General features: G+C 42.0%; 1 protein-coding gene across 1 annotated transcript; it reads left to right on the forward strand.

Moving 5' to 3' along the window:
- The first annotated feature begins 11626 nt into the window (after positions 1-11626).
- LOC139389995 (prolactin-releasing peptide receptor-like) lies at positions 11627-13219 on the forward strand. The gene is made up of 2 exons (XM_071137061.1): positions 11627-12093; positions 12532-13219. The coding sequence occupies exons 1-2, from the start codon at positions 11627-11629 to the stop codon at positions 13217-13219; spliced, it is 1155 nt and encodes a 384-aa protein (XP_070993162.1).
- The last annotated feature ends 528 nt before the right edge of the window (positions 13220-13747 follow it).

Below are 13747 nucleotides of genomic sequence, written 5' to 3' on the forward strand. Positions count from 1 at the left end.
ACACATTTAGATTTGTGAACAGCCATCCATAAAAACCACAATCCGTAAGGCGCAAATAGCTAAACGAGAAAGCAGGAGTGTGATTCACATCAATGCGCTATGTAGATACGTGATATCTGTATCGCCGTAGACTACACCACTGCTGTCATCCTTCCCTCCAAACGTTTATTCAAATTGGATCATCTTTGGAGTTGCACCATTGGAAGACATAGCTATGACTGTAGCCTACAAAAGCCTATTCCTGCTCTTTTTCCGCGATCCATCAAACACATTTTGTGTGTCATCATAGTGGTCTCTGATTTATGGTCAGACTCGCTTACGTTGAACAAATTTAACCTTGAGCCTTTTTCAATTATGATTTCAATGTCATTGAGAAAACAGAGAAGTGTCAATTATTTTTTTTCGCAAACATCCTTTCTGAATTTGAAAGTAATGCTCCAATGTCATTTAGTTTTTCAAAAGTATATGTAATCTGATTTTAAAAAAAATGTCTGGTAATGTAATGGATTACAGTTACAGTTTTTTTGTAAACCCTTACATGTTACGAATGACATGTAATCTGTTACTCCCCAACCCTGCATGCTAAGGATTTGCCAAGTAGCTAAAAAGTGCTAATTAGCTAAAATGCTAAAGTTGTCATTGCTTATAAGAACATTCACGTTATACGTATGGCCTCCACTACACCTCTGTCCCTTTGTGTTTTACAAAAAGTGCACTCCTACATCATTGCGTTTGGATTACGGTTGCTGTCCTTCATCATCATGAGCCTGTCACACACGTAAGGCCTAGTCTTGGTACAATAGGTTCACCACTGCACAAACATGTCTATAATAGATATAAAACGGTTATAATTTCCCCGGTCTCCCCTTACTATTAGTAAGTGTGAAACTTTCCAACAATTTCCTCTGACTGAATAGAAGCTGATAATTATGAGTTTTTCACTCGCTGGTCTCGGTAAAAATTAGGAGTCTTCACTGTCCGAGACCAGGTCAAGACCGAGTAAAAATCTGTCTGACACCGAGACAACACCAGGACACTAAATATGTGGTCTCAGGTCCGGACACGAGACCGTACTACAACACTACTGTAACCTTTACTAAATTTGAACTCTATGTTTTACCTTAACCTTTCTGCCCAGCCTGATCTCATAGACTAGACATAACATAGTAAATATAAATCCAGGACACTAAAATTAGTATGATATTTTACGTTTACTTAAGGAAAAAAGAAAGTAGTGTGGTTGGTTGGAATGTATGGGTAGGCGTATAATGCGAACATCTAGCAACACAAAGATTGCATGTTTGAATTTCAGCACGGACAACTTTAGCATTTTATATAATTAGCTACTTTGCAACTACTTAACATATTAGCTAACCCTTCCTCTAACCCTAACCTTAACCTAGCTAACATTAGCCACAAAGCTAATGTTAGCGTTAAACACGTAGCCACCTAGATAATGTGAGCCTAAACAAATTGGAATACGAAACATTTTATACATTTAGCAAATTCTTAGCGTATTGTATGAATTGCAATTCATAACAATTTGTAACATATCAGACATTGTAATTCGTAACATATACAAAATGGATGATGGACATCCACAAATTAATACATAGCCTACCATACAAAATGTATAATACTACATATAATACTAATTGGAGTGTCTCATATAACAGTAATTGGAGTGTTTAAGATTACATTTACTATGTTACGTCTACCCCTGAGTCCAGGTTGTTTTGTCAGTCCAATATCCACTTCTAAAAATATAACTATTTTAGCTCTGATGACTGTATAGAAAATGTAGCCTATGATACTGCTGTCTACCTATTTGATAACATCATCACAAACAGCCAACTGTATTGGTCAAATAGGCTACAAGCCTGCAACAGACGCTGTCGAATACCTGTTGCTTACAAGCTACTAGCAATCAGATTGGTCTTCGGAAGAAGTTGTGCGCTCTGCAGCCCACAGAAGCTTTGGTGATCATTTTCACAAAGTACCGTTATGAACGTTGTGATGGGAAACGTATCAAATCTATGATGTAAAACAGAAGAAGAAGAATATATTTGAGGGAGTTCGAAAGGTATTTATTTCACTTTGCTCCTCTAAAGTGGAGCGGGAAACTACGGTGGAGACCGTTGATTCGCACACTTCCCTTTCTCCAAGTGTGGTAAAGTTGATAGTCACAGACAGATTCACTGTGACAGTCTCCGCTGATATTGTAGGAATTTAAATTTGGACGCCTGCTCCTCTCGACGAATAGGTAAGCTTTAAACTATGAATGTTCCTGTTTTCTAGCCTTAATAGGAAATCACGTTACAATACTTTTTCTCAAAGGACGGAATTAGCAACATCACAATTTCTAGGGTAGAAAATCTTACCTTCCAATGTTTTCCAAATAATGCAACAAGGGACATTATGTCAGCACATATAGGTTTAGGGTGCGTATAGCAGTATGTTTACAAATTAAAACAAATTAGCTCTCAGTCAAATAATGTTTGCTTTTAGACATCTCTTTTAATGAGCACATCATTTTCTATACATGCTGTATCAGATGTGGATGGGTTATGCGGGAAATGGAAATAGGCTTCATAGTATAATGTATTTATATTGTCTTTAATAACCGGGTTCTACCTAGACAGGTTGACATCCATCAGCACTACCAAGAGATCTGCATTAGCTGCCATTCAGAACCATTCTAACGTGTTGCCACTCGCATTAGAAATAGAAGGTTTGAGTGCCTGGGGGCATCAAATCAAATTTATTTATATAGCCCTCCTACATCAGTGCTGTACAGAAACCCAGCCAAACAGCAAGCAATGCAGGTTTTGAAGCACCAACATTATTAAACCAAAATGTTCCAAGCTAATACCTGTTCCAGCACATTGCAGAGAGAGTGAAACCCATGTGCACAATGTGCATTTATTGTGCTGAATCCTGTGTTTTTCAGCGGTTGAGATACAGTATCATATTGAATCAGATATCCCCTTTGTTAATATTATCTGCCCTGAGTTGAGTTATGAGACTAGCGACTAGCAGAACAGATATTGCCTGACTGAGGGATATAGATTGTCTAGTGTTCCAGCTCTGTCTATCTCCCAGTAGAGTGGGTGAGTTTTTAGACAACCTGTGGGTTCTCTGATGTGACGAAGAGACATAAAGATAAAATATTCACAGTCACATTCACAGATCTATTCCACCTGATCAGCAGGAGTCATGAGTATATTTTCTTCTGTTGGTGCACAGCCAGCACATGCAATCTGAGGAGGACCTCAACAAGTCCATTACCCTATTTTACTCCACAATGTGGCTGAATACAAAATAGAGAAAGACACCAACTACGTGCTAAAATATGATGTCTGTCCATCACCTGCAATGGGTGCATCCTGATGAATCCATGTTTCAAACATGTGAGAGACATTCAGCTATGTAAATGAGCCGTTTTGGCTCTGGTGGTTTGCCCTCCCTCACAGGCACAGTGTCTCCCATGAACACGGCAGATTGAAAAGATGAGACAATATCCTCCCTCATTCAACCCAACATTAATTGGAAAGAGAGTGATTACAGTTTATGCCTCAGTGCATGATTGTCTTTCAGTATTATAATGCACAAGGCGATCTGACCAGTTGATCAAACTCATACTGATGACTTCCCACCACACCATCTGTGTACCTGTTCTATTTTCTGGTCATATTTTATTTTACTTTATTTGTATTCTTTTTTTGAATAAACAAAAAACATATATAGACAAAAACAATAGACAACTTGACATTTACATACATTTCAACAAACATTAATTGACATCTCACTTGCTCAGACTCACGTGTTCCCATCGTAACAACAGACAATATTGTTTTTAATGCTTGTAAGACTGTGCCCCCATAAGACTTCATATTGTGTTATGTTGTTTCTGTCTGTAGCCAGATTTTTCTGAAATATTTTAATAATAAAGCATTTGATTCTTCCATTCTCTTAATGTTGGAGTGTCATTTGACTTCCAGTATTTAAGCAATCGTTTTTGAAATATAAGTGACCAAAATAATATTGTCCAGACTATTGGGGTATCTCACCACATCCTCATATGCATGTCTTGTAGTATGCCGATAGACGGATTGCCCCTAAATGTTGTACTCTATAACACTCATAGAAGGCATGAATTATTCAGTCATTGTTAGTTTTACACACAAAACTGTCATTTTGTTCGTTAAATTCCAATCCTCCGTCTATCTTGTGCCAATATCAATTGTGCTTGTGCCAATATCAGTTGTGCTTGTGCCAATATCAGTGTATCTTGTGCCAATATCAATATTTTAAAGTCTTTGTTCCAATACTTTATATTTTTTTCGAAGAGATTGTCAGTTGGTAAGGATTTGTATAGCTTACCCATTATATGAGTATACTTTTCTCACTCAAATAGGATTCCCTCACATTGCTCTGATGTTCAAAAGCGTTCAGGTCAAACTTTCAAGGTATACAGCTTTTAAGTTGCATATGTTTGAAAATGACTACGTACATTGGTCAGTCCAAAATTGCTTTTTAATTCTGTCATGGGAATAATTGTATTTCCTATTACCACATCATTTACGATTTATTGGCCTTTAGTTTTCCACGTGGGCCAATTTATCGATTAATTCTGAAAATGTATCCAAGGATTTTTTTATTTATTTTTTATTTATTTTTTATTTCACCTTTATTTAACCAGGTAGGCTAGTTGAGAACAAGTTCTCATTTACAACTGCGACCTGGCCAAGATAAAGCACAGCAGTGTGAACAGACAACCACACAGAGTTACACATGGAGTAGACAATAAACAAGTCAATAACACAATAGAAAAAAAAAAAAAAGTATATATACATTGTGTGCAAAAGGCATGAGGAGGTAGCCAAATAATTACAATTTAGCAGATTAACACTGGAGTGAAATTATCAAATGGTCATGTGCAGGTAGAGATACTGGTGTGCAAAAGAGCAGAAAGGTAAATAAATAAAAACAGTATGGGGATAAGGTAGGTAAATTGGGTGGGCTATTTACCGATGGACTATGTACAGCTGCATCGATCGGTTAGCTGCTCAGATAGCAGATGTTTCAAGTTGGTGTGGGAGATAAAAATCTCCAACTTCAGCGATTTTTGCAATTCGTTCCAGTCACAGGCAGCAGAGAACTGGAAGGAAAGGCGGCCAAATGAGGTGTTGGCTTTAGGGATGGTCAGTGAGATACACCTGCTGGAGCGCGTGCTACGGGTGGGTGTTGCCATCGTGACCAGTGAACTGAGATAAGGCGGAGCTTTACCTAGCATGGACTTGTAGATGACCTGGAGCCAGTGGGTCTGGCGACGAATATGTATCGAGGACCAGCAGACTAGAGCATACAGGTCACAGTGGTGGGTGGTATAAGGTGCTTTAGCAACAAAACGGATGGCACTGTGATAAACTGCATCCAGTTTGTTGAGTAGAGTATTGGAAGCTATTTTATAGATGACATCGCCGAAGTCGAGGATTGGTAGGATAGTTAGTTTTACTAGGGTAAGTTTGGCGGCGTGAGTGAATTAGGCTTTGTTGCGGAATAGAAAGCCGACTCTAGATTTGATTTTAGATTGGAGATGTTTGATATGAGTCTTGAATGAGAGTTTACAGTCTAGCCAGATACCTAGGTACTTATAGATGTCCACATATTCTAGGTCGGCACCATCCAGGGTGGTGATGCTAGTCGGGCGGGCGGGTGCAGGCAGCGAACGGTTGAAAAGCATGCATTTGGTTTTACTAGCGTTCAAGAGCAGTTGGAGGCCACAGAGGGAATGTTGTATGGCATTGAAGCTCGTTTGGAGGTTAGATAGCACAGTGTCCAAGGAAGGGCCAGAAGTATACAGAATGGTGTCGTCTGCGTAGAGGTGGATGAGGGAATCGCCCGCAGCAAGAGCAACATCATTGATGGGATAGATTAAGGGAGCAAAGAACAGAGACCTCATTGATGAAAACGTGCTCCAGAGTACTCAGGACCTCAGACTGAGGCAAAGGTTTACCTTCCAACAGGACAACGACCCTAAGCACACAGTCAATACAATGCAGGAGTGACTTTGGGACAAGTCTATGAATGTCCTTGAGTGGCCCAGCCAGAGCCCGGACTTGAACCTGATCAAACATCTCTGGAGAGACCTGAAAAAACAGTTGAAGTCGGAAGTTTACATACACTTAGGTTGGAGTCATTAAAACTTGTTTTTCAACCACTCCATAAATGTCTTGTTAACAAACTATCGTTTTGGCAAGTCGGCTAGGACATCTACTTTGTGTATGACACCGGTCATTTTTCCAACAATTGTTTACAGGCAGATTATTCACTGTATCACAATTCCAGTGAGTCAGAAGTTTACATACACTTAGTTGACTGTGCCTATAATTCCAGAAAATTATATCATGGCTTTAGAAGCTTCTGATAGACTAATTTACATAATTTGAGTCAATTGGAGGTGTACCTGTGGATGTCTTTCAAGGTCTACCTTCAGACTCAGTGAATCTTTGCTTGACATCATGGGAAAATCAAACTAAATCACCCAAGACCTCAGAAAGTTTTTGTAGACACCCACGAGTGTTGTTCACCCATGGGAGCAATTTCCAAATGCCTAAAGGTACCACGTTCATCTGTACAAACAATAGTATGCAAGTATAAACACCATGAGACCACGCAGTCTTCATACCGTTCAGGAAGGACATACGTTCTGTGTCCTAGAGATTAACATACTTTGGTGTGAAAAGTGAAAATCAATCCCAGAACAACAGCAAAGGACCTTATGAAAATGCTGGAGGAAACAGGACAGTAAAACGAGTCCTATATCGACATAACCTGAAAGGCCGCTCAGCAAGGAAGATGCCACTGCTCCAAAACCGCCATAAAAAAGCCAGACTACGGTTTGCAACTGCACATGGGGACAAAGATTGTACTTCTTGGCGAAATGTCCTCTGGTCTGATAAAACAAAAACAGAACTGTTTGGCCATAATGACCATCATTATGTTTGGAGGAAAAAGGGGGAGGCTTGCAAGTCAAAGAACACCATCCCAACCGTGAAGCACAGGGGTGGCAGCATCATGTTGTGGGGGTGCTTTGCTGCAGGAGGGACTGGTGCACCTCACAAAATAGATGGCATCATGAGGAGGAAAATGACGTGGATATATTGAAGCAACATCTCAAGACATCGGTCAGGAAGTTAAAGCTTGGTCGCAAGTGGGTCTTCCAAATGGTCAATGACCCCAAGCATACTTCCAAAATTGTGGCAAAATGGCTTAAGGACAACGATGTCAAGGTATTGGAGTAGCGCTCACAAAACCCTGGCCTCAATCCCATAGAAAATGTGTGGCAGCACTGAAAAAGTGTGTTCGAGCAAGGAGGCCTACAAACCTGATTGAGTTACACCAGCTCTGTCAGGAGGAATGGGCCCCAATTTTTTTTACATTTTATTTATTATATATTTTTTTACCCCTTTTTCTCCCCAATTTTGTGGTATCCAATTGTTGTAGTAGCTACTATCTTGTCTCATTGCTACAACTCCTGTACGGGCTCGGGAGAGACGAAGGCTGAATGTCATGCGTCCTCTGATACACAACCCAACCAGCCGTACTGCTTCTTAACACAGCACGCATCCAACCCGGAAGCCAGCCGCACCAATGTGTCGGAGGCTACACCGTGCACCTGGCAACCTTGGCTAGCGCGCACTGCGCCCGGCCCGCCACAGGAGTCGCTAGTGCGCGATGAGACAAGGAGATCCCTACCGACCAATCCCTCCCTAACCCGGACGACACTAGGCCAATTGTGCGTCGCCCCACGGACCTTGTGGAAGGCTACCCGAAACGTTTGACCCAAGTTAAACAATTTAAATGCAATGCTACCAAATACTAATTGAGTGCATGTAAACTTCTGACCCATTGTGAATGTGACGAAATAAAGAAAATATTAAGTAAATCATTTCACATTCTTAAAATAAAGTGGAGATCCTAACTGACCTAAAACAGGGAATTTTTACTAGGATTAAAATGTCAGGAATTGTGAAAAACAGTTTAAATGTTTTTGGCTAAGGTGTATGTAAACTTCCGACTTCAACTGTAGCTGTGAAGTGACGCTCCCCATCTAACCTGACAGAGCTTGAGAGGATCTGTAGGAACTCTGCAAATAGAGATGTGCCAAGCTTGTAGCATCATACCCTGGAGCGGCGGGGTAGCCTAGTAGTTAGAGCGTTGGGCAAGTTCAAATCCCCGAGCTGACCTTCCATAGAAGTGCACCTATTGGTAGATGTGTAAAAAAACAACACACATTGAATATCCCTTTGAGCATGGTGAAGTTAATAATTACACTTTGGACGGTGTATCAACAAAGATACACGCGTTCTCCCTAACTCAGTTGCAGGAGAGGAAGGTAACCACTCAGTGATTTCACAATGGTGACTTTAATGGCTGTGATAGGAGAAAACGGAGGATGAATCAACAACATTGTAGTTACTCCAAAATGAGTGAAAAGGAAGCCTGTACAGAATACAAATATTCCAAAATATGCATTGTGTTTGCAATAAGGCACTAAAATAATGTAACTTTTTGTCCTGAATAATAGAAGTGTTATGTTTGAGGCAAATCCAACAAAACACATCACTGAGTACCATTCTTCTTAATTTCAAGCATGTTGGTGGCTGCATCATGTTATCGGCAAGGACTAGGGAGTTTTTTTTATGTACACTGCTCAAAAAATTAAAGGGAACACTAAAATAACAGATCCTAGATCTGAATGAATGAAATATTCTTATTAAATACTTTTTTCTTTACATAGTTGAATGTGCTGACAACAAAACCACACAAAAATTATCAATGGATATCAAATTTATCAAACCATGGAGGTCTGGATTTGGAGTCACACTCAAAATTAAAGTGGAAAACCACACTACAGGCTGATCCAAATTTGATGTAATGTCCTTAAAACAAGTCAAAATGAGGCTCATGAGTGTGTGTGGCCTCCACGTGCCTGTATGACCTCCCTACAACGCCTGGGCATGCTCCTGATGAGGTGGCGGATGGTCTCCCGAGGGATCTCCTCCCAGACCTGGACTAAAGCATCCGCCAACTCCTGGACAGTCTGTGGTGCAACGTGGCGTTGGTGGATGGAGCGAGACATAATGTCCCAGATGTGCTCAATTGGATTCAGGTCTGGGGAACGGGCTTGCCAGTCCATAGCATCAATGCCTTCCTCTTGCAGGAACTTCTCACACACTCCAGCCACATGAGTTCTAGCATTGTCTTGCATTAGGAGGAACCCAGGGCCAACCGCACCAGCATATGGTCTCACAAGGGGTCTGAGGATCTCATCTCGGTACTTAATGGCAGTTAGGCTACCTCTGGCGAGCACATGGAGGGCTGTGCGGCCCCCCAAAGAAATGCCACCCCACACCATGACTGACCCACCACCAAACCGGTCATGCTGGAGGATGTTGCAGGCAGCAGAACGTTCTCCACGGCGTCTCCAGACTCTGTCACGTCTGTCACATGTGCTCAGTGTGAACCTGCTTTCATCTGGGAAGAGCACAGGGCGCCAGTGGTGAATTTGCCAATCTTGGTGTTCTCTGGCAAATGCAAAACGTCCTGCACGGTGTTGGGCTGTAAGTACAACCCCCACCTGTGGACGTCGGGCCCTCATACCACCCTCATGGAGTCTGTTTCTGACCGTTTGAGCAGACACATGCACATTTGTGGCCTGCTGGAGGTCATTTTGCAGGGCTCTGGCAGTGCTCCTCCTGCTCCTCCTTGCACAAAGGCGGAGGTAGCGTTCCTGCTGCTGGGTTGTTGCTGTCCTACGGCCTCCTCCACATCTCCTGATGTACTGGCCTGTCTCCTGGTAGCGCCTCCATGCTCTGGACACTACGCTGACAGACACAGCAAACCTTTTTGCCACAGCTCGCATTGATGTGCCATCCTGGATGAGCTGCACTACCTGAGCCACTGGTGTGGGTTGTAGACTCCGTCTTATGCTACCACTAGAGTGAAAGCACCGCCAGCATTCAAAAGCGACCAAAACATCAGCCAGGAAGCATAGGAACTGAGAAGTGGTCTGTGGTTATCACCTGCAGAACCACTCCTTTATTGGGGGTGTCTTGCTAATTGCCTATATTTTCCACCTGTCCACCTTCAATTTGCACAACATTATGTGAAATGTATTGTCAATCAGTGTTGCTTCCTAAGTGGACAGTTTGATTTCACAGAAGTGTGATTGACTTGGAGTTACATTGTGTTGTTTAAGTGTTCCCTTTATTTTTTTGAGCAGTGTATATTGCCTCACCGATCTATACACAATACCCCAAAAGAAAAAGCATGTTTTTTAAATTATTATTTTTAACTGACATTTTCACAAGTATTTAAACCCTTTACACAGTACTTTGTTGAAGCACCTTTGGCAGTGATTACAGCCTCAAGTCTTGTAGGGTATTTATTTTACCTTTATTTAACTAGGCAAGTCAGTTAAGAAGAATTTCTTATTTTCAATGATGGCCTAGGAACAGTGGGTTAACTGCCTTGTTCAGGGGCAGAACAACAGATTGGTACCTGCATTGGAAAACCTCCCTGGTCTTCATGGTTGAATCTGTTTGAAATTCACTGCTTGATTGAGGGACCTAACAGATAATTGCATTTGTGGGGTACAGAGATGAGGTAGTCATTCAAAAATGATGTTAAACACTATTAGTCCATGCAACTTGTTATGTGACATGTTAAGCACGTTTTTACTCCTGAACTTATTTAGGCTTGCCATAATAAAGGGGTTGAATACTCCTTGACTCAAAACATTTCAGCTTTTCACTATTAATTAATTTGTTTAAAAAAAATCTATAAACATTATTCCACTTTGACATTATGGGGTATTGTTTGTAGGCCACTGACAAGTCTAAATTCAGGCTCTAACACAATACATTTGGAAAAAGTCAAGGGGTGAGAATACTTTCTGAAGGCACTGTATGCAGTCATCTATAGATTCTATTGTCATACCCTAATTATCTGGTGACTATTTCAGCTAAATGATTTTGTTCTAGACTGATTAGGTCACGATTTGTTGTCAAGGAAAGCATGATTACACATTTAGAGGCTTGTTGAAATAAAGAGCTTCTCTCTGGCCCACTCATGTGTCAGTGTCTGAGTGCTGCTAATTTGCATCACATGTATTAATATAATTTCAGTGACCAGAGACATTCATGCGATGTGTAAACATACTTAATGCATTTTATTCCCTCTAGACTCTGAAGGGCAAAGTTTTTGTGGTTCAACCCAACCGTTTTGTAAATCTAAATTAAGAGTTTCCTGAAGGGTTTATATAATGGGTGGCTGGTAAAATAAATACATTACATTTTAATGAAGTTATTCAGTGGATGTTAATCTCATCCAGAACAACTTAATATGGGTCTGCATTGCAGGCAACACAGACCTCTCAGAGATCTGATCACCACCACCACAATGCTATAATAAAAACAGGCATTTGGGTTAAAATATTTAGTTTGGTTATGAGGAATGCAAGTAGACCTGGCCACATCAGAAACAAGAGGACTGATAAGCTATGCTTCCGCTTTCTTTTTTCTCTCTAGGCACCTCTTGCCCTTTCTCCAGTTCTGTGATGGAAGGCAGTGGCAGTGGATTGACTGTAGAGCTGGCCTCCCCTGGGCCTTGTGTGGCTGGCATGGAGGGGAACACCAGTGGGCAGGTGTTTGAGGTGGCGCTGCAGAACAGTTCCTCGTCCAAACGTAGCCCTCAGTTTGTGGGGGTGGAGCTGCTGAAATCCTTCAAGCTGCTCATCATCCCCTGCTACATCCTGGTGGTGCTGATCGGGGTGTTCGGCAACTACCTGCTGCTCTACGTCATCTGCCACACCCGTAAGATGCACAACATCACTAACTTCTTCATTGGAAACCTGGCCTTCTCCGACATGCTGATGTGTGCCACCTGTGTCCCCTTCACCTTGGCCTATGCCTTCAACCCCCGCGGCTGGGTTTTTGGGAGGTTCATGTGCTACCTGGTTTACCTCATCCAACCAGTAACCGTCTACGTGTCTGTCTTCACTCTCACTGCTATTGGTGTTGACAGGTAAGCCTTGGTCGAGGTTGCATTAAATACTTGGAGTGAATGAGCACATTATCACATTTCTATGTAAGCTTCTCTATCACATTACATAATTACATTTCATTCACAGTTTTTATTATTTATCCTTTATTGAGATTTCCTCCATGGTGTTTCAGTATTTGAGGCTGGACCGGAACGATGATTAGGTATAGATTCAACTCTGTCACATAAATAATTCTTAACAGCTCTATTCAGCACCCTTAAGACTTTTCTAAAAGTTAAACTCAGAGAGATGATTCATACTTTACGTCAATAACAGGAAATAAAATAATCTGCAGGGACATTCACATCAAATTATGGAGAGGGATGAGTAGAAGCATGATGTGATGTCTTTACACAATTGTCAGATCAAAAAGAAAAAAGATTCCCACACTTGACATGGTAAATTGATCCTATCCCCAGGTACTATGCCACAGTGCACCCTCTGAAGAAGCGGATCTCAGTGCTGGCGTGTACCTACCTCCTATCTGGGATCTGGCTGCTCTCCTGTGGGCTTGTGGCCCCGGCCGTGGCCCACACCTACCATGTGGAGTTCAAGAATGATGGCTTTACCATCTGTGAGGAGTTCTGGATGGGCAAGAAGAGAGAGAGGTTGGCCTACGCATACAGCACACTTTTCATGACCTACGTCCTGCCTCTGTCTGCCCTCTGCATCTCTTACCTCTGCATCTCTGTCAAGCTCCGTAACTGTGTGGTGCCTGGACACCGCACCCAGAGCCAGGCCGAGGCCCAGCGAACCCGCAAGCGCAAGACCTTCCGTCTGATCACCCTGGTGGTGGCGGCTTTCGGCGTGTGCTGGATGCCCATCAGTGTGTTCAACGTGCTGCGGGACATTGACATTGACCTGATCGACAAGCGCTACTTCCTGCTCATCCAGCTGCTGTGCCACTTGTGTGCCATGAGCTCGTCCTGCTGTAACCCTTTCCTGTATGCCTGGCTGCATAACCGCTTTCGTGCCGAGCTGCGCAAGATGTTCACCTGCCACCGCCGCATCGGCATCCCTGCCAACCACTGTGCCACAAACAGCGTGAACCCCTTCATCCCACCCTCCCACCCACCCGCACAGGATTTGTTCAGAGAATGGTCTTGAAACCAGCTGAAATATTTTTGGTCAGGGTTTTTGTACTGTAAGATAAGATGGTACAATTATTACTTTTGTTTTTCAAATAGTTGATTCTTCTGGCCCCACTCCCACTGTTTCTCATGCCCAAATAATACATATTTTGTGAAACGTAATGTACATTTCTGCACAAGATTATTAAGTGGTTGCACAAGTGCAATAAACTGTGCCACAAACAAGAGTGCTGCAAAAAAAGTACACTGCATTTGAAGTGTTCTTAGACATGTTGAAACATCAGAAGTTGATTGATAATGATGGACATCTTCGGTGTACATTATGCTGTTTATGTAAGCATTATCTTTATTGTACAGTGTATTGCCAAATGTGCATACAAAGTGATGGTTTAATAATAGATGCTTTGGGTTTGGTTTTTGCTTGATTTCAAAAGTCTCTACAACCTCAAGGTTGTGACTGACAGGTGATGCACATTACCAGATGGGAACGCAGCTACCAACCTCACAGAAGAGGGTCCTGGCTTGGTAACAAAGATGATAGCTT

Source organism: Oncorhynchus clarkii, chromosome 30 (genome assembly GCF_045791955.1).
Source record: "Oncorhynchus clarkii lewisi isolate Uvic-CL-2024 chromosome 30, UVic_Ocla_1.0, whole genome shotgun sequence".
In the NCBI taxonomy this organism is placed as follows: domain Eukaryota; kingdom Metazoa; phylum Chordata; class Actinopteri; order Salmoniformes; family Salmonidae; genus Oncorhynchus; species Oncorhynchus clarkii.

Excerpts from the sequence above, each read along its gene's own strand:
- LOC139389995 (XM_071137061.1), top strand. The coding sequence starts at position 11,627 with ATGGAAGGCAGTGGCAGTGGATTGACTGTAGAGCTGGCCTCCCCTGGG. Across the intron at positions 12,094-12,531 it reads ACTGCTATTGGTGTTGACAG|GTACTATGCCACAGTGCACC; the intron begins GTAAGCCTTGGT and ends TCCTATCCCCAG.